Raw genomic sequence first — 25,218 nt, forward strand, 5'->3', positions numbered from 1 at the left:
CCCCTGGTAGCTCAGCTGGTAAATCCACCTGCAATGCAGGAGACCCCAGTTCAATTCCTGGGTCGAGAAGATCCTCTGGAGAAGGAATAGGCTATCCACTCCAGTATTCTTGGGCCTCCGTGGTGTTTCAGATGGTAGAGAATCCACCTGCATCCGCCTGCAATGTGGGAGACTTGGGTTCAATCCCTGGGTTGGGAAGATCCTCTGGAGAAGGGAATGGCTACCCACTCCAGTATTCTGGCCTGGAGAATTCCATGGATAGAGGAGCCTGGCGGGCTACAGTCCATGGGCTCGCAAAGAGCTGGACGTGACTGAATGACTTTCACGTTGATTTTCCTAGCAGGTGCACACCAGGGCGCCGTGGCCTCTGAGCCCACCATCCCAGTCACTCCGCCTTGTTGTTGCCCTTCTCTGCTGCTGGTTCTGTCAGTTACTTTTAGCTGTGTAACCACTGTGTAAGCTAGTTCACTTCTTAGTCCCTGTTTGCTCAGCTCCAGAGTAGGGATAGCAAGGCACCAGCTCATGAGATCCTCATGGGGGTTAAATGGCATTATACAAGTGAAGAGTTTACAACAGAGGTGGGTGGTAGGGTGAGTGTTCACTGACTGTTAACTGTTCTTTGTTGTTGTTTTTTTATTTTTTTGCTATCTACCAGGTTTATGTAATTCTGCTGGGATTTCTTTTGCTGTATCTGTAACAGCTACTGGATTAACAGTGTCATATATTTCCAAGCACAGTCATAGACGCTAGAGATACTGTGGTTTCTGAAGCTCGCTTACACTCTAATGGAGGAATGAGCAATGAACACATGAACAAATAGCATAACTCCAGATGTGGACCTATTTTGGATGAGGTGGCCAGTGTGGACCTCTCTTAAGATGGAAACAGTTGAGCTGAGACCTGAAGAATAGGTCATGTTTGAGGTAGGGGAAGAAGCAGAGAGAACAGCTAATGCCAGAATCCAGCAGCGGGAGCCGACGTGGCGGCGCTTTCTAGGATCAAGGATGGCCAGCCGGGCTGTAGGCGATTACCAAGGGCGAGAGTAGGATGAGATGGCAAGGCTGACGGTACCAAGCTGGCCTGGGAACCGTTGAAGGGACTGAGCAGGAGAGTGGCATGATCTGGTGTCGGAGCTCTCTCTTCCTGAGATGGGGACAGCGGCTTGCAGAGGGCAGGGATGGGAGCAGGGAGGCTGGGTATCAGGGTGTTGCGGTTTTACAGGTGAGAAACGGAGGCCAGGGTAGGGTGGTGGCTGTGGAGTGGTGGCCCATGCTGCCGCGAACATCAGTGTGCCTGGTTTTGGCCCACCTCAGTATTTCTGTAGGCTTGATTCCCAGAAGGCAATTCCTGCCTTAGAGTGAGTAATGAGAGCGGACATTCTTTAAGTGCTGACTACGTGCCAGGTACTATTTTAAGTGTTTTTCATCTAATTGAGCCAGAAATAAGCAGTCCTCTCAGGGCCCTAGAATGGTTAAGGATTAAAAACATACCATGATATTCGGTGTTGTTGGCAGTTGAATAAAAAAACCTCCTGAGCAGTCAGAGTCCGAGGAGCTCTGTAGGATGAAGGGATCCTGGAGAGGCCGTGGGCTCCATGGGATTTCTGTCAGAGGTGTTTATATGGAGCAGGCGCTTGAAGACTTCAGAGAGAACACTGAGTCGGTTGTGATAAGGACTTCTTGAGGAAATGGTGTCTGAGTCGGGATTTGAAGTCTGCAGGAGAGGCTAGGCGAGGCCGAGGGAGGAAGACAAGGGTGTGCGTGTCAGCCGGGTGCAGTGCTTCGATTTAAAGTCTGCAGGTGGGGAACTGAAGGCATGTTGGGAGGAAGCTGGTAGTAGTGGAAGATAAGGTGGCGGAAATGGGAGAGAGCCAAGACTGAATGGATTTAAACGTCAGCTTAAATTTTGTTTCTCTGTCAGATTTTTTTTTTTTAATCAGAATCAAATCGATCACTGAGCCCTTTTGTAATTAAGGCAGTGGAGATTGAAGAGATGTTCAGGTAACTTTTATTCAGCATCTGGTAGTTGGCTGGGCCTACATTAGGTGGTTTTGCACACATTTGACCAGGTCTTTGGGGAGAGTTAATGATACAAAGTAAGAATGGGTGTCTCCATTTTACAGATGAATGGAATGAGGTTCAGAGAGATGGCTCAGTTTGCCTGGGTCACCAGTTAGGAAGTGGCAGAGCCAGAATTCAAACCCAAGTCTTCACCCCTGAAGGGCGTTAGTGCTGGGCCCTGCCTGTTGCCAAAGGAACGGCAAGGAGAACAGAGCCTGAGAAGTTAGTGGGTTTGGGGGCATCAATTTCTCAAAAGCAAGCGGGGCTGGTCTAGCTATATCCTTGGGGTGATGGAGCAGCCAAACCAGAAAAGACCATCACTCAGACTAAGAGGGACCATGAAACCTGGAATTCCAGGCACAGCAGTGTCGGGGCCAGGTGAAGGGAGATGAAGAACAGTGACAGCAGAGACCTGGGAGGTACCGCTGAATGCATGGCTGCTCAGCCTGTCTGATGTCAAAGGTTGATCTGTGCACAATATCCTCTTTGGAAACATTGCTTGTTTATTATCTGTGCTGTTTCTGGAGGGATCAGAGTGCCTCTGGAAAGATGCATAGCCTCTTTCCTCCTTCCCGCTGCTGGTGTGATGCTGTCAACCTGTAATAAGAGACCCCCCTCATTGCTAGCATCTCTGTTATTTATCTTGCTTGTATGTCATAAGTCCTTTGCCCAGTTACTCTGGTTAAGTGGAATTGTCGCATGAAAGGCTCCTCTCTGCTAGGGTGTGGTTGGCAGTGGCAGGGCAGTGTAGAAGAACAATAGTGAACAAGCTGGAACCAGACATATGTCTCTGAGGGAAATATTGTCAGAGTTCTTTCCCTCCCTCTGATTTTACCCTTTGAGCATACCACTGAAGGAAATCCCAAATCTGCTAGCATCAAGAATCAGTGCAGGACTTGATTTTATCAGCCCTCATTCCCATTCAAGATTTCTAGCCTGATGACATGCAAGTGTCCATAATTATTAGAACCATTTTTGGAAAAGAGTTTCTGCATGTTCTCCCTGTAGTGGTACTATATGAGAATGGACTCATTTCCTAAATTAGGAGCAGACTCATTGGCCAGCAGACCCTGAATTTATGTGTGACTGTTCTTAGTTCTTACTCATCCTTGTCAGTGTGAATAATCATAGATTTGCTGCAGAAATATTAATGGGTTTGATTACAAGGTGCTAAGACCTGAAAGACCCTGATGGGGTTTTTCATGATGCAAACTCTTTATTTCCTGTTTCCAATTGGAAAAATTCTGATTCTGAAACACTTTTGGTTCAGGAATTTCACATAAGGGATCGTGGACCTCTGCTGCTTTCTGCTGACCTCACAGTTAAGTCCAGGCTTCCTGGGATATAGCCTAGCCTCTGATTACTTTAAGCTTCCTCTTCTGTCACCCTACAGACTTAGAATGGTATAAACACTCCCCAGATGTCCCCTTTCTCATGCCATCTTGTGTGTGATAGCTTAAATAGTGCCCCTTCTCTTCTGCTGTCACACTAGTCCAAGCCATCGTCCTCTCTCAACTCGGACACTCTTCTAACCGCCCCCCCCCGGCCCCACTCCATGACTTTCCATCTTGTTTAAAGTCCAGCGTCCTGACGGTGCCTTTGTAAGAGCCTTCATGGTGTGAGCCCTGCTTCTCTCTGCAGCCTCATCCGTCATTCTTCCCTTTGCTGTCTGCTCTTCAGCCGCTGTCTCTGCCTTCCTGTTCCTGGAACATGCCGCGCACCCCTCTGCTTCAGGGCTCTCGCACTTGGCTGTTTTCTCTACCTGGCACGTGCTTCTCCCAAATACTACCTGTGTGCTTGTCCTTCATTTCATTTTAATTTTTGCTCAGCACCTCTGTGGAATGGCCTTCACGATCAGGCTGACAAAAGTAGCATCGTCCATCACTGATCCACGTCACGCTTGATTTTCGTCACTTTTGGACATGTTATGTGTCTCTCTTTGTCTCTACAAAATACAAGCTCTGAGAGGGCAGGGAGTGTGTCTGTTTTTTCACTGCTGTATTTCCACACTTTAGAGGGGTGCCTGGCATTGTAGGTGCTCCATAAACAGTTGTTGAATGAGTTGTTCTCTGTAGGATAGAGTGGAGCCTGTCTCTTTTCCAAGATCTGAGGTCTTGGTGCTTAAGTGCATTCAGTGAAAACCAAGGTTACTTCTCTTTGTCTTGTTTTGTTCTTCAGTGATTCGCGGTACTTCCAATGTTCTCTCTCATCCTGTTAACAATGTCTGCCTTGTAGGCTTCGGGCCTCCCAGGTGCTTCTTGTCGGCATGAAGGGACTCGGGGCTGAAATCGCCAAGAATCTCATCCTGGCTGGAGTGAAAGGACTGACCATGCTGGATCATGAGCAGGTGAGATGCGCTGTCGCGGGATCACTGTCCTTCACGGTCTCCACCCCCTCAGTATAAACACATGGAGATGGTGTGTGTTCCTGCTTGCCCCTTCGGGGCTGTGAAAGAGGAGGGCTGGCGTTAATGACACTGTAGCCGTGGAGACTGACAGTGCCGACGCCAGATTTGAATTCACTGCCACCATATCTTACATGGTCTGCCGGTGGAGACTCCCGTCCCCTCACTGAGCTTGCTTGTCTGTAAGGTGGAGTTACCATCTCCCTTGAAGGGTGATTGGCACCACAGTGCCCCCTAGTGGCAGGAACACCTCACCCAGAAGAAGAATTTGTGACAGAGGAGCCTGGTGGGCTACAGACCATGGGGTTGCTGAGAGTCGGACACGACTGAGCGACTTCACTTTCACTTTTCACTTTCATGCATTGGAGAAGGAAATGGTAACCCACTCCAGTGTTCTTGCCTGGAGAATCCCAGGGACGGGGGAGCCTGGTGGGCTGCCATCTATGGGGTCGCACAGAGTCGGACACAACTGAAGTGACTTGGCGGCAGCAGTAGCAGAGAGGGTAATGGAGAAGGCAATGACACCCCACTCCAGTACTCTTGCCTGGAAAATCCCATGGATGGAGGAGCCTGGTAGGCTACAGTCCATGGGTCGCTAAGAGTCAGACACGACTGAGCGACTTCACTTTGACTTTTCACTTTCATGCATTGGAGAAGGAAATGGCAACCCACTCCAGTGTTCTTGCCTGGAGAATCCCAGGGACGGGGGAGCCTGGTGGGCTGCCGTCTATGGGATCACATAGAATCAGACATGACTGCAGCGACTTAGCAGCAGCCACAGCAGCAGAGAGGGTAGTAGCGAAGGAGAGGGAAGCCTGGCATGCTGCAGTCCCCTGGGGTCGCAGAGAGTTGGACATGTCTGAGCAACTGAACAGCAAGAGAGGGTAAGAGTGGAGACCCAGGGAAGGATGGTTCCAAAACTTGGAGGTCCTTGGCGTGGAAAAACAAAACAACAGTGGGCCGATAGCGTCTTCATTTGGTTGTGTGATCTGAGCATGGGGAACCAGGAGAGAACGCTGAGGGCGAGTAGCCTGCTTCTGCCTCCGCCTCAGCCTGGGGACGAACGCCACTCAGTGTCGGAGCCACCCCTTAGCTCTGCAGTGCAAGCGCTGGTGGTGCTTTCTGCTTGGCTTCCGCTGCAAGGCCTAGCTCCTCTGACTGGTTTTCAAAAGCCTAACACGTGGTTCTCAGTCCCATCTGTGCTGTAGAATATTCGGGTAGTTATTTAAGAATAAAAGTTCCCCAGGTGAGTCTAAAAGTCAGGGAGGGTTGAGAAGCACTGCCTTCGTGTAACCTGGTCCCAGTCAGCTTACCCAGCCTGATGCCCATCTCATAAATTTCGTAGTTCACGAGCACGCCTCAGTAGTTCTGCCTTTTACAGTTTGCTTGAGCTTTTGTCCCTGACTACAGACATCTGTGGGAAATTCTGAAAGAGATGGGAATACCAGACCACATGACCTGCCTCTTGAGAAATCTGTATGCAGGTCAGGCGGCAACAGTTAGAACTGGACATGGAACAACAGACTGGTTCCAAATAGGAAAAGGAGTACGTCAAGGCTGTGTATTGTCACCCTGCTTATTTAACTTACATGCAGAGTACATCATGAGAAACGCTGGACTGGAAGAAACACAAGCTGGAATCAAGATTGCCGGGAGAAATATCAAGAACCTCAGATATGCAGATGACACCACCCTTATGGCAGAAAGTGAAGAGGAACTCAAAAGCCTCTTAATGAAAGTGAAAGTGGAGAGTGAAGAGTTGGCTTAAAGCTCAACATTGAGAAAACGAAGATTATGGCATCCGGTCCCATCACTTCATGGGAAATAGATGGGGAAACAGTGTCAGACTTTATTTTTCTGGGCTCCAAAATCACTGCAGATGGTGACTGCAGCCATGAAATTAAAAGACGCCTACTCCTTGGAAGGAAAGTTATGTCCAACCTAGATAGCATATTCAAAAGCAGAGACATTACTTTGCCAACAAAGATCCATCTAGTCAAGGCTATGGTTTTTCCTGTGGTCATGTATGGATGTGAGAGTTGGACTGTGAAGAAGGCTGAACACAGAAGAATTGATGCTTTTGAACTGTGGTGTTGGAGAAGACTCTTGAGAGTCCCTTGGACTGCAAGGAGATCCAACCAGTCCATTCTGAAGGAGATCAGCCCTGGGATTTCTTTGGAAGGAATGATGCTAAAGCTGTAACTCCAGTACTTTGGCCACCTCATGTGAAGAGTTGACTCATTGGAAAAGACTGATGCTGGGTGGGATTGGGGGCAGAAGGAGAAAGGGACGACAGAGGATGAGATGGCTGGATGGCATCATTGACTTGATGGACGTGAGTCTGAGTGAACTCCGGGAGTTGGTGATGGACAGGGAGGCCTGGCGTGCTGCGATTCATGGGGTTGCAGAGAGTCGGACACGACTGAGCGACTGAACTGAACTGAACTGAACAGACATCCCAGGAAGACAGTGCTGCATGATGCAAAAACTTTGGAATCGTGCAGACTTGGGCTCAAGTCCCACCTTCTGAAGCTGGGCAAGGGCATTAACCTCCCAGAGACTTAGTTTATACATCTATAAAATGAAGATATTCATTCCCACCCCTTAGAGTTCTTCATTTCAGTTACATCAGCACGCATCCAAGAACACCTGCTGGCTGCCTTGGAGTAGTCTAGGTAGGGGCAATAGAAAAGTCCACAAGAGGGACTTCCCTGGTGGTCTGGTGGTTCAGACTCTGGGTGCAGGTTCCAGCCCTGGTTTGGGAACTAAGATCCCACATGCCATGTGGTGCAGGGAGGTGGGGGGAAGGGAGGGATGCACAAGATTTGTTTCCCATTCTCAGTTTTTTCCAGAAACCAGAGAAGGCTCCCTGACTCAGGTTGTGTCAGGGAGACATGAAAGGCTTCCCGGAGTGGTAAACTCAGTCTTAAAAAACAAGTAGAGATTTTTCAAGGTTAGAGGGGCTGTGTTTTAGGCAGGGGACATTAGCACAGCATGGTAGAAATCAAAAATAACAAGCAGTTTGGTATTTGTAGAGCATGAAGCCCAAGGGATGGGGGTGAGGGTGCAGATTGCAGGTGAGGGCCAAGTCACGAAGGGCCTGCTGGTAAACTCCGCTATGAGCCTTCCCTTACTTCTCTCGGTGGCGTGGAGTCATCGGAGAGTTCCAGATGGGCGAGGCGGGCCTGAGCTTTGGGCCTTGTGTAGATCACTGATATCCTGTAGACTGGATGGCACAAGGCATGGGACAGAAGACTACTTAGAAGGCTGCCTTAGTAGTTTAGGAGAGTTGGAAAGAGTGAGGAATGGCAGTGATGATAGAGATGGCGAGAAGCACCCAGAGGTGAGAGGTGCTTAGGTGGTAGGGGCGGATGGATTCTGTATGGGGAAGCAAGGAGTAACCGCGGCCGCTGCCATGGACTGGAGGTGCTGGACACTGTGCTTAGGGCGGTAGGTGTAGTGTATCATTTAGTCTTCAAAACAGCTCTGAGATGCAGGGATTATCATCCCTCTTTTACACATAAGAAAACAGAAGGAAAGGAGGTGAAGCATGGCCCACCCAAGGTCTCAGTAGTTAGTGGGAGCACCAGAACCCAGGCCCCGACTCCTGGCAGAGCCCACCTGCTTAGTCCCGTCACCTGGTGGCTGCTGTCAAGGAAATGTCGAAGATACGAAGACCAGGTTTCTGGCTCTGGTGACTGAATGGGTGACTGGTGGGCTCATCAACAAAGACAACAAATGTAGGAATCACATATGATTGGCCCCTGGGATCTACAGCAGGAAATATCCAGTGGACAGTTTAACATAAGACTCAAATGGATCAGGACGTCTGTATCAGTAAAAGCAATTTGAGAAACAACAGTAGACTTTGGTAGATACTAAAAGGTATGGAGTTGGTTTATGGAGCTACATAGAGTGAAAATATGAGTGATTCTGAATGGAATCCTGAAGACAGCTGCACTGAAGAGGGCCATATAGAGACTGGGGTGTCCGGTGAGGGGGAAGGAGAGCTGGGAGCTGAGAGGCCAAGGAGCAAGGCCCAGATGACCCAGGTAAGCCAGGCAGAGTGTTGAGTAAGTGCATTGCTTCTAGTAAGGTCGTCATTTTCAGGCTTCTCTGTCCATGGGGATTCTCCAGGCAAGGATCCTGGAGTGGGTTACCATTTCCTTCTTCAGGGGATCTTCCCGACCCAGGGATTGAACCTGGGTCTCCCACATTGGAGGCAGATGCTTTAATCTCTGAGCCACCAGGGAAGCCCCGTTTTACATGGGATTTCTTCATATTTGCTCAAAATCACACATTTAAGTCCTTGAGCCGGGATTTGAATCACGGATTTGAATCCAAGCTTGATTATTCCAGAAACCGCTATGATGTACAATCTCTCTGTGTTGTGAGATCCCAGGATGGGTCACAGGTACTGTTAGACGGCTGGCCTGAAGCGGGAGGAGGACCAGCGCCGTGTGCTTGGAGACAGGATCCTAGGGACAGTGTGTGCTGTGCATAGTTGGCAGGAGAGCAGGATTTCCTCTACTGAGCCCAGTCTTGGTGAAGGTGGTGAGGTCATCCATGGAGATGAATGATTAAATTAGATGTTTGATGTGTGAAGAAATGCATTTTGAACAGTGGAATCTAATCCTACTTGTGGCTATCAGGGGATTATATTATCTGTCTTTGAGGCTCTCTTCTGGTGATGTCCAGCCTTCCGAGTGAAATTGTCCCTCTGCTCCAGCCTCTGCTCATCTCACCTCCTTTCTGAGTTTTAATTGAATTTAAGAGTTCGTTTCCAGCGTTCTTAATTGTGTCTGATTTTTGCATCGGTTTGATTTGAAACCACTTGTAGGCAGGGAGTGCATCTTTTAAGCTACTTATGTTTTTCTATGAATGCTTCAAGTTGGGCACATGGTAGGTATTTTTGGTCAATTCTTAGCACTCATGATTATGTCATTTTGTTGGCAGTTAAAAATTAAGAAAGCATGTACTTTTTTGTTTATAGAGTGAATTTTCATTATAAACACAAGGGGGTGCTCTTTAACCATCAATGCCCAGTTTAAAAAAGAAAAAAAAGTTAAATGTCTGTTTTAAAGCTTCGGGAGGAAAGAATATAGGGAATCTGCGTTGGACAGATTCCTATAGAAATAGTCGTAATACAATTAGATGGTAGATATTTTAGTTACTCTTTAAAATGGAAAAGTTCAGGGGAACTTCCCTGGCTGTCCAGTAGTTATGACTTTGCTTTCCAGTGCAGGGAGTTCAATCCTTGGTCCAGAAGCTAAGATCCCACATACTCTTAGCCAAAAAACCAAAACATAAAACAAGACACACTGTAACAAATTCATTAAGGAATTAAAAAAATAAAATGGAAAAGTTCATTTGTTATTTCCTGCCAAATTCAAATATTCAAAAAAAAAATTCCTTCCCAGGTATCTCCAGAAGACCCCGGAGCCCAGTTCCTGATCCGTACTGGGTCTGTTGGCCGTAACAGGGCTGAAGCCTCTTTGGAGCGAGCACAGAATCTCAACCCCATGGTGGATGTGAAGGTGGACACTGAGAATATAGAAAAGAAACCGGAGTCATTTTTCACCCAATTTGATGCTGTAAGTTTCATAGAGAATGTAAAGTCTACTGGAGGAATTAAGCCCTAGTTGTATGTATGTTAGGTCCCCTGGGGTATTAGACTCGAAAATCTGAGCTTTTCCCCCATATAGTTTGTAGGCTGTTCTGTTCTTCGCTTTTAGTATTGGGTGGGCCAAAAAGTTGCTTCGGGTTTTTCTGTACTATCTTAAGGAGAAACCCGAACCAGGTTCTTGGGCAACCCAAGCTGTTGCCCTAGTTAGGTGAAGTCTTATATTACCTTAGTCCATATATGCCTCATTAGTGTGTGGCCTTAGTTTACTGTGTGTGGGGGGTAGGCAGACCCAGGCTGTTGAATCTGCTTTAGCTGCTTGTGAGTTGCTGCCTTTTGGTTTCTTCTTTGGGCATATTTCCTCCAAGACCAGCTTTCATCATTGGTGTTTTGTCTTCCTTGCAGAATCTCCGCACACAGCTTTAATACATTTCACTGCAAATGTTTTCTTCGAAAAACTTAACAAGTTGGTGATTAATTTCTGTAGCAGAGTCATTTTTTTGTTAGAAATATCAAACTCCAGTCTGTGTTTTGTCTTTTGAAAGAGCACACCTGATCTTGGTCTGTCTATATCTCTCTCCTCCACACAGCCGCTTTGACCATGTTGCCATGGACAACTAGACAGAATCACTGCAGTCATAAGCCAAATGAAGCATATCCGACCTCACTTGATTTTACTGCCAAATCTCTGCAGAGGTGAAAGGATAAGTGAAATTCTGCTTCAGTGTCTACACGACCTTTCAGACATGGTTCCCTCCGCCCTGGAAAAGCTTAGTAAATGTTGGATAACCATGTAATAGTCAGAGATGATCTGCTTGGTTTTTCAATGAAAGACCCATTACATGAGAGGTTAGGATTTGAGTTTGGTTTCCACGCCGTTGTATCTCATATGTGCATGTATTCAAATGTGGGCTTCAAAGGACGGTTCATCTGTGCGTTTTGTCCCTTTAAGATTTTTTTTCACTCTGTTTTGTAAGTCCAGGTATTGGAACATTTTCCATTTGGACATAAGTCATCCTTCATTTCTTTATCCATAGCAACCACATTTGGTTTCTCTAGGTGTCCTTGAACTTCTAGCCACTAAAGCTTTGTTAGAACCGAAACAAGGGGTTGTTGCTTGTATTAATCTGAGGCATGTTCACAGGGCCAGCGTGACTTGTTTGAGCCGTGTTTGACTGGCCCTCATAGGTTTTCACACTCGATTTTGACTGCAGAGCTCCGTTGAGACAGTGTGCATGTTCAGCCGCACCTGTCTTGTCTTTTAGATTTGGTTTCTCCCTGGGTGGCTGTGTCCTTTGAATGGCAGTGGAGACACATGTTTCTCTGAAGCAATTATGTCAGTGTTCAGGCTCCCAGGCAGCAGCAAAGAGGTTTATCAAGTGAAAACATCCTTTGGTAATTTCTTCTCCAACTTTCTCTGTTCAGAAGAAAACATGTACGATTTAGAAGTTGTCTTCTGCTCCTGATCACAAAACTTTTCCTGAAAAGATGGTGTCCTGTGCAGTAAAACTTAGCCGTTTCCAATACCTCAACTTACTGGAACATGACCTGGAGGCCTCAGAGCAACATTGATGATTCCCCTGAGTGAATCACCAGCTCATTGTCTTAACTCTGAATGGGAGGTCACTTGGGCTATAACCTTTTCTTTTGTCCTTAAATTCAGATTAAGTTTCACATCGAAAACTGTGGAAAAATAATCTCAATGGGACTTGTTTACCTTCTTTATCATCACACATCAGTCAAAAGAAAGGGGGGAATAATGCCCTTGTATTTAAACATGACCTTTGGGTAAATTTTAAAAACTGGTTTTGTTTCTTGCTGTAGCTTAATCAGACTTTAATAGGTGTAATGATTTAGAAATAACTTAGTCTGAGTTATATTACTGTCTTTTCATGAAAACTGTGAAGTGTGGTTTATGTATGTTCATGGTTTAGGGGAAACAAATTCATTGAGTGCCTGTTACTTAATAGCTCAACGTGTTTCATTTTGGTCGCGGAACGTGAAATGATAGTCTCGATAATTTACATTTTCTGCACACTGAAGCCTGCAACTGTTCTTTTGTCTTCTAACCTGAGGATCCAAAGAACCTGTTGTACCAGTTTGAAACCGGCTTTAGACATGCCCAGAGAGACTGTTCATTACGGTTTATTTAGACATCTGGGCGGTGAGTCATGGTCTGCCTAACTCACATGCAGCCACTTTCTTTTCTTCTGCAGGTATGTCTGACTTGCTGCTCCAGGGACGTCATAGTGAAAGTTGACCAGATCTGTCACAAAAATAGCATCAAGTTCTTTACAGGAGATGTTTTTGGATACCATGGATACACGTTTGCCAATCTTGGAGAGCATGAATTTGTAGAGTAAGTTGAGGGAAAGAAGGAGAGAACATAGCATTTTAAAATGTACTTTTATTCACAGGTAGGAAATGACTGAAATGGTTAGATAGCATCACCGACTTAGTGGACATGAATTTGAGCAAACTCTGGGAGATAGTGAAGGACAGGGAAGCCTGGTGTGCCGTAGTCCATGGGATTGAAAAGAGTTGGGCGTGACTTAGCGATTGAACAGCACAACGGCAACAGGAAATGACCCGTTAAAGAAAAGTATTTTACTTTAGGACTTAGAACTTTGGGAAATCAGTTAACAGCTTATTGACTACACAGATTGTGTGTTCAGAATTGTAGGAGATGTGGCTCCTGCCTTCCAAATTGATGGTCTCCTCTAGAGCAGGGGTCCCCAACTCCCAGACCCCCGACTGGTCCCAGTCTTTGACCTGTTAGGAACCAGGCCGTGCAGCAGGAGGTGGGCAGAGCTTCACCACCTGCTCCCCATCACTTGCATTACCACTTGAACCATCCCCTGCCCTGACCATGGAAAGATTGTCTCCACAGAACTGGCGGTGCCCCCCCCAACCCCACACCGTGCCAAAAAGGTTGGAAACAGTTGCTCTAGATCATGAGACAGGCATTTCTAAGGTGATCAAAGCACACCACAGGGGTGTCTGATCAGTCTGGATCAGACTGATTTTGCTTTCTGTTTAGGAACGACTTGATTAGATTGTATACATTTGTTCCCCAGCTTGGGCTTGTGTGTGTTTAGGTTTGAGAGCTAATAAAACTGAGTACTAATTAGTTAGATGGGCAACTCTGGAGGCACTCTTAGCCAGAGTCTACCTTGGAACATCTCTAGGGTCCAGAGGCAGCTCTGGTGGAACAAACAGACCTCTTCTTGCATCTTGAGGTTGCAGATCCTGATAAGTCTCACATGATGAGACCTACCATATTTTGAACCTACAGCTTCTAGATGAAAGATGGTGATGATACCATTCTTGTAAGATGACAAGAGTTGGTTTGGGGGCTGTGACTTTTGACCACCGCCTTTCCAATGAGGGATAAAGAGAGACCCTGTGTGGTAGTGAAGCCCCCACCAGGAGTCAAGACAGGAACTGCTTTCTTTCATTGAACTTCTCAGGGGAGCCCCTGAACTCTCTTCAGTTTGCAGGTTTCTTGCCTGTGAAGTCAAGATGGGGGAAGGATAGACATGTTCAGAATCTCTTGTAACTCTAATGTGTGATGGCTTTAAGAAAATCTAGTCTTTGAGCATGTTCTAAATGGATAAAGAAGTCACTGTAGAGAAAAGAAGGCCAGATTATTTGAAGGTGAGCTCCCCATGGTAGATGGGAGGAATTGAATTCAGGGAATGTTTACAGCATTTCTTGAGAACATACTATGTGCTTGGCAGTCTGCTAACAATTGGTTATTTCTCTTAATAATCCTGCAGAGGTTATTATTCCCACATAGTAGGTAAATGCCACATCAGGTGGTCTTGGCTCCTGGGCTGGGATTTGAGCCCAGATCAGTGTGAGATGTTGCTCTTAACCACCATCCATTCCATGCAGTGAGCTGGTGATGCTCTTTTTGTTCTCATGGCATAATTCACAGAGTAAAACTCGATTCCCCCGCTTGTCATCCTCTAGGGAGAAAACCAAAGTTGCCAAAGTCAGTCAAGGAGTAGAAGATGGACCTGATACCAAGAGAGCCAAACTTGATTCATCTGAGACGACCATGGTCAAGAAGGTGTGTTGATGCAGCTGATTCACTTTGCTGTACAGTAGAAACTAACACAACATTGTAAAGCAACTGTGTAATTGTGTTGTTGTTGTTTTAGTTGCAAAGTCATACTGTTTTAGTTGCTAAGTCATATCTGACTCTTTTGTAACCCCATGGACTGTGTAGCCTGCCAGGCTCCTCTGCCCACAGGATTTCCCAGGCAAGAATGCTATACTCAGTAAAAATTAAGAAAAAAGTTATGTTGGGGGGAGTGTTAAGTCAAAAAGCCCTGGGGTCCTGTAGGCTCCAGGCCATAACCAGGAAAGGAAACATGTAGTCCTGAAGGGAGGAGTCTGGACAGAGTGGGCCAGCGCTTGTCCCCTTTAAAGGGGGGCAGATATGCTTAGTGCCAGCTAGCTGTTACCATGAGGTTGTGTGTTCAGTAGCTAAGTCATGTCTGAGTCTTTGCGACCGCATGCAGCATGCCAGGCTTCCCTGTCCTTCACTATCTCTCAGAGTTTTCCCAAGCTCGTGTCCATTGAGTTGGTGATGGCATTCAACCATCTTATCCTCTGTGGCCCTCTTCTGCCCTCAGTCTTTCTCAGCATCAGGGTCTTTTCCAATGAGTCAGCTCTTCACATCAAGTGGGCCAAATTATTGGAGCTTCAGCTTCAGCATCAGTCCTTCCAGTGAATGCTCAGGGTTGATTTCCTTTAGGACTGGTTTGATCTCCTTGCAGTCCAAGGGACTCTCAAGAGTCTTCTCTAGCACCACAGTTTGAAAGCATCAGTTCTTCAGTGCTCAACCTTCTCTGTAGTCGAACTGTCACATTCCTACATGACTATTGGAGAAACCGTAGCTTTGGCTATATGGACCTTTGTAGACAAAGTGATGTCTCTGTTTTTTAATATGCTGTCTGGGTTGGTCATAGCTTTTCTTCCAAGGAGCAAGCATCTTTTAATTTCATGGCTGCTGTCATTGTCTGCAGTGATTTTGGAGCCCAAGAAAATAAAATCTGTCACTGTTTCTGCTTTTTCCCCATCTATTTGCCGTGAAGTGATGGGACCAGATGCCATGATCTTAGTTCATTGAATGTTGAGTTTTAAGCCAGCTTTGTCACTCTCCTCTTTCACTCTCAAGAGGCTCTTTAGTTCCTCTTCGCTTTCATAGCTGAGGCTCTTCATATTTCTCCTGGCAATCTTGATTCCAGCTTGTGAGTCATCCAGGCTGGCATTTCACATGGTGTACTCTGCATATCAATTAAATAAGCAGGGTGACAATATACAGCCTTGACGTGCTCCTTTCCTAATTTGGAGCCAGTCTGTTGTTCCATATCTGGTTCTAGTTGTTGCTTCTCTCAGGGTCAGGTAAGGTGGCCTGGTGCCATCTCTTTAAAAATTTTCCACAGTTTGTTGTGATCTACACAGTCAAAGGGTTTAGCGTAGTCAATGAAGAAGTAGTAGATGTTTTTCTGGAGAAAATGTGGACCGAGTGATGCCCAGAGGTGATTTTTCTTTTCTTTTTTTTCCAGAGGTGATTTTTCAAGAGAGTGGGAAATGTAGAATTTTTTCATATGCCCTGTCCCAGACTTGTTAATGCCAGCAGCCTTTTTGCATGCTGTTCCCTTGCGCCGTGTAGAGACTGAAGAGAACATGTGCCCTCCTTACTCACCTGCTGTGGGCCAGCAGTTTGAACCTTTGGGGTATGGAGTAGCATAAAGAAGACTGTTGTTGAGCATAAGCCATTACTCTTGTACAGATTTTTTTGTTTTCAAATTGGTAGACAATTTAGTAGGCTCCTTAATGGGCAGGGAGACAGTTTAAACTTGAATTGCTTATTGCTTTTTTAAAATAAAGTTTTTGTTTTTTTCCCCACCAAATAACCTTTTAAGAAGAAAGGTCTTGCTATTGACAAGTGTTCTCAGGTGTATATATGTATTTTTTTAACGTAGTTTATGATACTGTAATTCATTTTACATAAGAAAGAGTGGAAAGGGCATCCGTAGATAGATGATGGTTTCATAGCTAGTGCTGGAATTTGAGAAGGGAATTCACGTGATGAGGAAAACAAATCCAAGTGGCCAGAATTGGTTTTGTTAAACCAAGAGGAAAGACATGGGCAAGCCCATATTTACTCTTTACTTTGTAGATTTAAACGTTGAGAAAAAAAATCAACTGGTCAGGGCGTTGAGTTAAAATTGCTCTAAAGGGGGGATTCTAAGAGTGCAGAAACCACAAAAGAGACTGCAAAAAACCACAAAAGTGGAACTCTTGAGTTTCCAGCAAAGCTGCGCTGGAGATTTTCTTTCTCTTGCTCTTTATGTTTGTGTTGGAATAGTTCGATGCTGTGAGTGCGATACAGAGGAATTATTAAGCCCTAATTTTAGTGTCTATTCACAGGACCATAATTATCCAGAGCGAACATTAGTGTTTTGGCCAAAACTTGCGTCTTTTTCTTTCTTCCTTTCTTTCTTTCTTCTTGAGGCCCAGTCAAGCTTTATCTGAATGGCTCCGTGAGTTTGGTTGGGGGAGATAAATTGTTAACTAAGGGAGGAGGACAAAAGCAGCTTTGTGGGTGCTGTCAATTTATAAATCACACCCTCTTACAAGTGTGACACTTGGCCTTGGTGTGAAGGGTTTTATGGCTTAAGGGCCTTCTCTGATTGAGGCAGGCCTTTCACATTCAAATAGAGAGAGCCCTAGCTTTGTGAGCCCTGCACAGCGGGAAGTTTCCTGGGAGTCAGTCTGCTGGTGCCCACTGGGGCGAATCTGGAAACCTCTTTTGGGAGCCACTTTAGCGAGCTATGAGGAGAATGTGGGCAGCCCTGGCAGGCCCTGGGTGGCCTCTGCGTACCATTCTGCGGGCTCTTCAGGCACACAGCTCTTTGTGTAGCCTCTTCCTCCACAGGGCCCAATTTGAAGGTATCAAAATATTCCCCAGCTGACATTGTTAGTCAGCTGTTTCATGGGGACAATTCAGGCTTGGATTCCAACCCTGAGCCGTGAAGGTCGTGAGGCATGCAGGGCATTCCTCAGGACAATCTCCGGGATTCCAAACCTTGTCTTTGTGTGGCCTCCCCGGGAGCTGCAGAAGGCCGGGGCTGGGCCGGGGCTCGGCCACCTTGCAAGAATGTGCCGTCTCCATTTTGGCAGTGACTGCTCCACAGTTTTGAAGTTTTCCTCCAATTCAAAAATCCCTGGGTTTAGATTCTGCCCTTTCAACTAGCTGGGCTATGCTCAGCCTTGCAGGATGGGGGTGGGGAAGCAGCCACTTCCTGTTTCCTGTGAAAGGCTTCTGCTGAGGGTTCCCTTCCCCTCCCCCTTTTCCTTAGTCTCAACCCTATGTTGTACACCCACTTGTGCTTGAGGGTACACATTGTGCTCCGAAATTAGAAACATTAAAAAACAAAGAGGAAAAACAGAGCTTGTGGTTTTCACACCGTCTAGGAAGATGCTTGGCCGGGCCTTTCTAGCACCTGTGCTATGGTGAGAACTACAGTGGTGGGCAGATGCCCAGCCCAGAGACTGGTGCTCAGGAGGACACTGTGCGCTTCCTTTGGTGCCCAGGAGGAGTCACAAGAGAGATTTCCCCAGAAACAGGTCTTGGGCACAGGCGTGAAGTGGGTACCCATATACAGCACCTAAAGGAGATGGCAGCGGTTTTATGACGAAGTGTCTGGAAAGGTTTCCCCGAGGAAGAGTTGTCAGAGTTGAAATGTGAAGAACAGACTGGCAAGCACCAAAGCCAGGATCCGCACCCAGTCACAGGAAACAGGGTCAAGAAAAAGCTTAGATGTTGAGACTCTGACTTCCCTGGCTCCAAACAGCCAGTTCTTTATGATTCTGTGAGTTGTAAAATGCCTACTGTGTACAAGGCACTGCATTGGGTGCAAGGAAGTACGTTAGTTGTCTTGTCTCCATTTACAGCAGACCCTGAAGCCCAGAGAAGTTAAAGGACCTGCCTGAGATCACACAGCTGTGTCAGAAGGAAGGCCTAGGTGGGCTTCCCTGGTGGCTCAGATGGTAAAGAATCTGCCTACACTGCAGGAGACCTGAGTTCGATTCCTGGGTCAAGACCCCCTGGAGAAGGGAATGGCAACTCACTCCAGTGTTCTTGCATGGAGACTCCCATAGACAGAGGAGCCTGGCGGCTACAGTCCATGGGGTCACAGTGAGTCAGACAGGACTGAGAGGCTGACGCAGGGAGGGGAGAACACAGGCAGTGGCCCAGGGTGCAGGTGCGCTGTATCACCACAAGGTGCATCCCCTTGGAGTTTCCAGGATGACTTGAAGTTGGGTTAGGATGCCGGGGTGAAATATGTGAAAATCAGGATCACTTCTGAAAACTTACGGGATGAATGACGACCAGTGTGCTCCCACATTGCTGCTCATGTTTCTTTATTGTTAGGGGGCTGCCGGACAGGAGTGGATAGATTCCTGGGGGTGGATACTCTCTGTGATAGCTTTTTAAAGATTAAACATAAAGATTTGCTTCTGACATGCTAAGGAATACAGACTTAATTTTACCCCTTCTGAAGTAGTGGGTGTCTAATTTTGGCCCTGGAAATCCCTTTTTTCATGAATTAGTTGTGAAATTCCACAGTTGAAGAGTGATTCATTGTTTTGATTTCTCCTTCCTGAGACATTTGTTGACAACTCTCATCCTCCTCTCAGCCCTTTCTTTACAGCAGCATTCCTGGTGGCTGGCTAGTGTGGCTCCCCCTCTCCTGTGGCATGTTGATTGCGGCACCCATTGCCCCTCCGATGACTTGGCAGTGTCTCCCTCGTTCACATAAACTCCATTTGACCTGGGCTGGGGAGTTGTGTTCCCAGCTGTGTCCTGGTGCAGCGCCCACACGTTCGCGTTCAGGACAGGTTCAGTGCGCGGTGGTAGTGGCTGTTGCAGCAGCATAATGTGACCCAACTTGGGAGATCATTGTCACTGTAAAAAGAATTTGTTCATTAGTTAGAAAGGATTTAACTTTCTTTGTGATTGAATAAATTGATTAGTGTTGTAGTATGTTAGTTCTCATAGTTGAGGTTATTTGAACTGAGCTGAGAGAACAGACTTAAAGAAGACAAGGTTCTTGGCGAAGAATTTGTAGAAGTCTGTTACTGAGTTGTTGCCTGGACCAGAACTTGCAGTCCAGAGAGTTCAAAACTCACTGTCAGAGTGACTTGGTATGTTTGTGGCTGGGGGGCAAGCAGGGAGGGGGCAGGGTGTACATTGCAGAGGATTTGGTGGGAAGCTGATGGCAGGTTTTCCAGGTAGAAGAGTTTTGGAGCGGGTGCTGCTGGTGCCTTGTCTCATTGGAGAGAAGTTTCTCGGTTCTATGGATGAGGAATAGAAGTCCCTGCCAGCATCACAGCACAGTGTGTGTGTGATATTTGATACACAAAAATCATGTGACATCAGTGCAAGTTATAAAACATAACAATAAAGCAAACACTATCCACCTTAATAACGAGAAGGTTTCCAGGACCCTTGTACCAATCTGCGTGTTCTTTCTCTGTCTCCTCAGGTCTGCTGGTACATTTGTGTGGATTTACTAAGGTATCCAGAAAGAGTAGATATTATAAGCCGGCTTGGCATAGTGTTTTATCATGTGTTTGTAAATCTCAACAATGGAATGATGCTTACTAGGTGATGATGTAGGTTAGAAATTAAGAATGTAGAGCGAAACCACTGTGAAACCACCACCCAGATTAAAGCAGAAAACACTATTGGGTGGTCGAGGCCATTTGGATGCCCCTCGCCCACATGAGTAACCTCTGTCCTGTCATGTTTTTCATTCCCGTGTATTTCTTCTTCCTGCTCGCCTATGTTTCCAAGCAATACAGAATTGTTTGGCGTGCTTTTTAATTTCTTAAAAATTGGTTTCACATGCTTTTTTTCCACATGCTTTTCTAAGAGCAGCTTTGTGAGGACATCTGTGTTTGTGTGTAGGTCTGGAGCTTTGCTGTCCATTATGGTAGCCACCAGCCATGTGTGGCCATTCAAATTAAAATTAATAAAATTTAACTTAAAAATTCAGTTCTGCAGTCTCACTAGCCACTTTTCACATGCTCAGTAACCACACACAGCCTATGGCATCCATATTGCAAAGCACCCATATACAGAGTGTTCTTGTCATCATTGCAAGTTCTCTTGGACAACAGTCATTGCAAGACAGTTTTTTTGGTGGGTTTTTTGTTTATTTGTTTTGACCACAGAGTATTTGTTGTGTGAAAACAGTACTATTTATTCTCCTATTAACAGGCATTTAGCTATGTAAGCTATTGCTGTTACAGATGGCGTTGCAGTCAGTGTTGTGTGCGTGCATAGATAATCTCTTTGGGTAGGTGTGTGATTTCTCTAGGGCATAGGAGAATTAGAATGTGCACACCTTCAACTTCACCAGACTCTAAAAAATAAGTCTTAAGGCATTTTCTCTATTTACATTCCAACCCAGCAGCATGTAACAGTAACATTTGGTAACTTTGGGCTCTTTTGCCACTCTGCTGAGTGTGAAAACTGTCTCCGGTTGTGGTTGTCAGTTGTTAAAATGCTTTTGAAAACTATAGTCTCTGATAAGCAGGTGTGGAAATTAGACCTCGAAATCTGTAGTTTGAAAGTTGTTTCAATTCTGATTTACATGCTGCTTTACATCCAGATCTTTATCACTTGTTATAGATGTTCAGCCTAATTTTAAAAAGTAAAATAGGGTACTTCCCTGGTGGTCCAGTGGGTAAGATTCCATGCTTCCATTGCAGGAGGCACGGATTTGATCCCTGGTTGGGGAACTAAGATCTCACATGCTGTGCGGCACAGCCAAAAAAAACCCACAAAAAACAAAATGGTTTCACAAGTTCCAATGTGGAAAATATAGAACAAACTGAGAAAATGTGAATCCTGCTACCCAATAATGTCACTATTCTTTTTATGCATGTACATAATAAATTGGAGTGCTAGTTAATATATGTAAATATATGCAAGACATACATAATGATCTAATGTATGTGGCATATATATATATATATATGTATTGTCTTTTCCTTTTTTCACTCCGTGTATTTTCATAAGCACTCCTCAAATCTTTGTGTCTACTTTGGAGAGCATGCTTCTGTTCTACTCTATTTTATTTATTGAGGTATAGTTGGCATACAATTGGAGAACATGATTTTTAAGTGGCTGTCTGGTAGGTCTTCCTCGCTTTGCCTTGCTGTGATCTATTGAGCCAGTTCCCTATTGCATAGAGGTTATTGCAGTCTCCCACAATCTAAATGGCTCAGCGAAACCCCTTAATTTGATAGCTGATAGACTGTGTGGAGAATTCATCTTTTATATTTACTGTTGGGCTTTCTGACAAATGAAAGGCAGGTGGGTCTTATCAGCTCCTGGGTATTTGTTGAAAATCTGCTCCATTCAATGCTATGCCTTTCACTGTGGTCTCTGCCTCAGGAAGCTGCTACCCAGTGTAAGAAGGCTTGTTATGAGTCTTAACTAGACTCTCAGATTGAAATCCTCAAGGCCCAGAATGATCAGGGAAGAAAATGGACAGTGGAGGGGAGTGGGTGAGGCCTACCAGACAGGGATTCGTGAGCGGAGGGCATGGTGGAACAGGAGGGGTTACTTCGTTTGGGTGAATGGTGGCAGCTGCTACCTGGGAGGAATGGTGGCAGCTGCTACCTGGGAGGCTTTGTGGCTGCTTCATCTGACGGCTCTTCACTCCCTGAAAGCACTGTCAGGCAGCATATTCTCTTTATAAACTCAATGCCGGTGAGGTGGGTAAGGTAGGCACTGCCTTTTGCATCTGTTCTACTACAGATTAGGCAGCTTGGTTAAGTTTTATTTTTGTTATGAGCCACAATAGTAGAATTTGGATACTTTGAATGAAAAAAGGGGGCATTAATTGAAGGCAGGCTGCAGTAGCCCAAGAAGCATAGAGTTTTATTCCTGTGATCTGAGAAGAGGAAAAAACCAGGGCAGCTGGGAAGCCCTGGAGGCAGCAGGAATCTGGCCTTTCTCTTTAGAGTTCTGCCATGAATGTGTCTCTATTTCCAGCTTTCATATTCTTGATTAAGGAATCTGGTGGGCCTGGCTTGGGTCGTGTGACCACCTCAGACTCTGTCACCTGTGCTGGTGGGTTGGTACACATTAAAGCCAAGGCCACAGGGGCCTCCTCCTTAGACCCCAGGAGACTTCTCTAAAAGTTGTCTGCCACAGACCCAAAAGAGGCGAAGTCATTGGTCCACGGTCACAGACTAGTGGCAGAACTGGGACTAAATCTGCCCTAAAGTTGGGAAGGGCAGAGGGCCTCTACCCTTGGCCATGGTGCTGTAGAAGGTCCCACTCCGGCCTTCCTCCAGCCGTTCCCCTCACAGGGTGAGGCTCCCATGAGATCAAGAAGGTGCATCTGCCTGGGTCCCATAGCCTTCCCCCAAGTTCTGAACCCCATTCTGGGTACCTGGACCCCTGGAATCTCCTGGCCAGATAGCCTCAGGCTCACTTTCTAGGCTGCTTCCCTGTCTGCCTCTGGAGTGTGGACCTTACCACAGCGTCTGAATGCCTCGGCCTGAGGATTGGATGTTTTGGTGGGGAAGGATGGGCAAAACCTTGTGCAAAGTCAGGTTCAAAGCTCCTTACATTGTGGGTGAGCCAGAATGAGACGGGGGCAACCTTCCCAGGGTACCTCCTCTGACACAGGACTCCCACGGAGTGTGAGAATTCCAAATTTGAACCTAGTTTTCCAGGTGGTTATGAAGGAGGTTTATTTGTCAAGGCAGGAGAATACAATATACTTTACTTAATAGCTTATTAGTGTGATTTATAACTGAATATGTAGACATGATATATGGGTTTTCATTTGTACTCTTACCCTCAGGCCCTGAAAGCGTTAGAGGCAGGCCTGCTTCAGACTGATTCTAAGAACCAACTTTTTTCCCCCTTATTCTTCATATAATGGCCTAACAAATCAGTAGATTCTTAGCATTGGTCTTGGCCAGGCAAACTACAAAAATTTTGAATGAAAGTCTTGGTGGGTTTTGAAACCTGGTAAGACTTTTCTTCATTGTGATGGCATCTCCAGGTCGTACTGCTGATGGCTTGATCTGTGTGGTAAGACTTGTCAGGAAGGGTCTGGCAAGTCTGTACTAAGCACTAAATGTCACTCTGGTTGACTGCATGACTTATCTGCTAAGGTCAGACAGACCCATTGACCAAAAGGTTTGAGGGCAGTAGAGGCATCTTGTATACTAGCTTTTACAGTGGATCCAAACCCCAGAGGAGTGATTATGGGGAGGCAGAAAGCCACCTTACACACCATGGCTGGTTTTTATTTTCACCAGCAGTTTGAGTTTTCATCTTTCAGATCCATTTTGATCTTCAGCAGGGTGTGGAAACTGCCTGGCAGCTAATGGATCTTGGCTCCCTTAGCCTGTAAATTGCGCCATTGTTGTCTTCTTTCTGTTTTCTTTTTCTTTCTGATGTGTGGGGGGGTGGGGAGTTGGTAAAGGAAAAAAAGGAAGACACACACCTCTGTAAGTGTGAAGTTTTATACACTTGGCGCACACACATGTACTAGCTTAAACTTGGTAGAAGTACCTAACAACCATATGAGGATAAGGTGCCACTGCCTTACTCCCAAATATTTTAGTCTGTATTTTCTCAAATAAGGTATTCTCCGTGATCAGAAACCAGCCATCACAGTCAGGAAAAATACATGGATAAGTCACTGCCATCTAAATCCTCAGACCCTGTTTCGGGTTTGCTAGTTATTGCCGTCATGTCCTTAACAGCAAAAGGATCTGGGTCAGAGTCATGGATGATCTAGATTTTCATGACATCTAAAGGTTGCAAGCCGGTTATTTTGTAAAATGTCTCTCAGTTTGGGTTCCTCTGATGTTCCTTGTAATTAGACTCTTGCTACACATCTTTGGCCAAAATAGCACAACATGGATGCTTCTCATTGCATCCTGTGGTCTGGTGCATGGTTTCCATGTGTTGCTTTACTGGTTGTGTTAATTTTGATAATTTGAGTAAAGTTAGTTTCCATACTGGTCCTTTGAAAACAATTTTTTTATCCCTGTGTGACTAATAGGTATTTTCTGGAGAAGTATTTTGAAAATATGTAAATACTTCATTCCTTAAAAAACTTTGCTCATTAGTTACTTTTAGGTCTAAAGGATTATAGTTTACTTAAAAGTATTATCTATTATCCTTTTCTTTTATCCTCAGATTGCTCCAGATTTGACCTGAATTTAAGCTGATTTGTTACCTCTTGACATGTCCCATCATTCTTTGGGGCACTTTTCCTTGTCTCAGGCTCCTCTCATGTTGCAGCTTTGAAATCAGTCATTTCTCCAAGGAGAAATGTGTCTCTTAGTGGTGATTAGAAACCAGAGTCTGTGTTTGAGATGTGCTCATTGCCGCTAGAGTATCATTGCTTTTAGACGTTTTCAGTGGACACAGCAGGTAAATATTTGTATGTGTACACATACACTTGCATTTACATTTATTTATCTGTCTGTATATATGGAAAATGAGTTCAGGGCAGTAACTCTCACCACAGGCTTCATTCTAATTCTCTCTGTTTCCATAGTTCTGATTCTCTTCTTTGACAGTGAAGCCTTGCTGCCCAGATTCTCAGCGCATTTTCTTGTTGCATCAAGTCCTTGGATGTGATCGGACTCCCGCTGCTGCCCTCTGGGGATGCCCTCCTTACCCTGCCCTGCTCTGTCCCCTCCAGTCCAGCCACCAGCCCTCCACACACACTTTCTTTACCTGTCTTCCTTCAGTCCCAGAAAACGGCTTTTGGACTTCATTGTTTAGGAAAGGAAAAGAAAACCATTTTCTTATTCATAATTAGTTGTTTGTATTTTAACATATATCTCTCATGGCATTTTTAAAAGAAAATTTGATGTAGGTTACTAGGTTTCAACTGTATTTCCTCCTGCCATAGGGAGAAGGAATGCTGTTATTTATGGGTATTGTTGTTTGTGTCTGTTTACTAACACAGAGAACATTTCATTGAGTATCTTTAGACACATTTTATTGGTCACTTGTGAAGGAATTTCCGTGGCATAAATACCGCCAGAATTCACCA

At 45.6% G+C, this 25,218-nt stretch overlaps 1 protein-coding gene across 4 annotated transcripts in view; it reads left to right on the top strand.

Annotated features, from left to right (window-relative positions):
- Positions 1-25,218, top strand: part of SAE1 (SUMO1 activating enzyme subunit 1) — a 62,324-nt gene that overhangs the window by 8,869 nt on the left and 28,237 nt on the right. For 3 of the 4 annotated variants that reach the window (XM_019979620.2, XM_019979623.2, XM_019979621.2), the window contains exons 2-5: positions 4,296-4,407; positions 9,885-10,058; positions 12,304-12,446; positions 14,063-14,162. In XM_019979620.2, coding sequence (XP_019835179.1) covers positions 4,296-4,407; positions 9,885-10,058; positions 12,304-12,446; positions 14,063-14,162 — 529 coding nt within the window. The remainder of the gene's footprint in view (positions 1-4,295; positions 4,408-9,884; positions 10,059-12,303; positions 12,447-14,062; positions 14,163-25,218) is intronic. The other variant, XM_019979622.2, reaches the window with a different exon arrangement.

Source organism: Bos indicus, chromosome 18 (assembly GCF_029378745.1).
Source record: "Bos indicus isolate NIAB-ARS_2022 breed Sahiwal x Tharparkar chromosome 18, NIAB-ARS_B.indTharparkar_mat_pri_1.0, whole genome shotgun sequence".
Lineage (NCBI taxonomy): Eukaryota > Metazoa > Chordata > Mammalia > Artiodactyla > Bovidae > Bos > Bos indicus.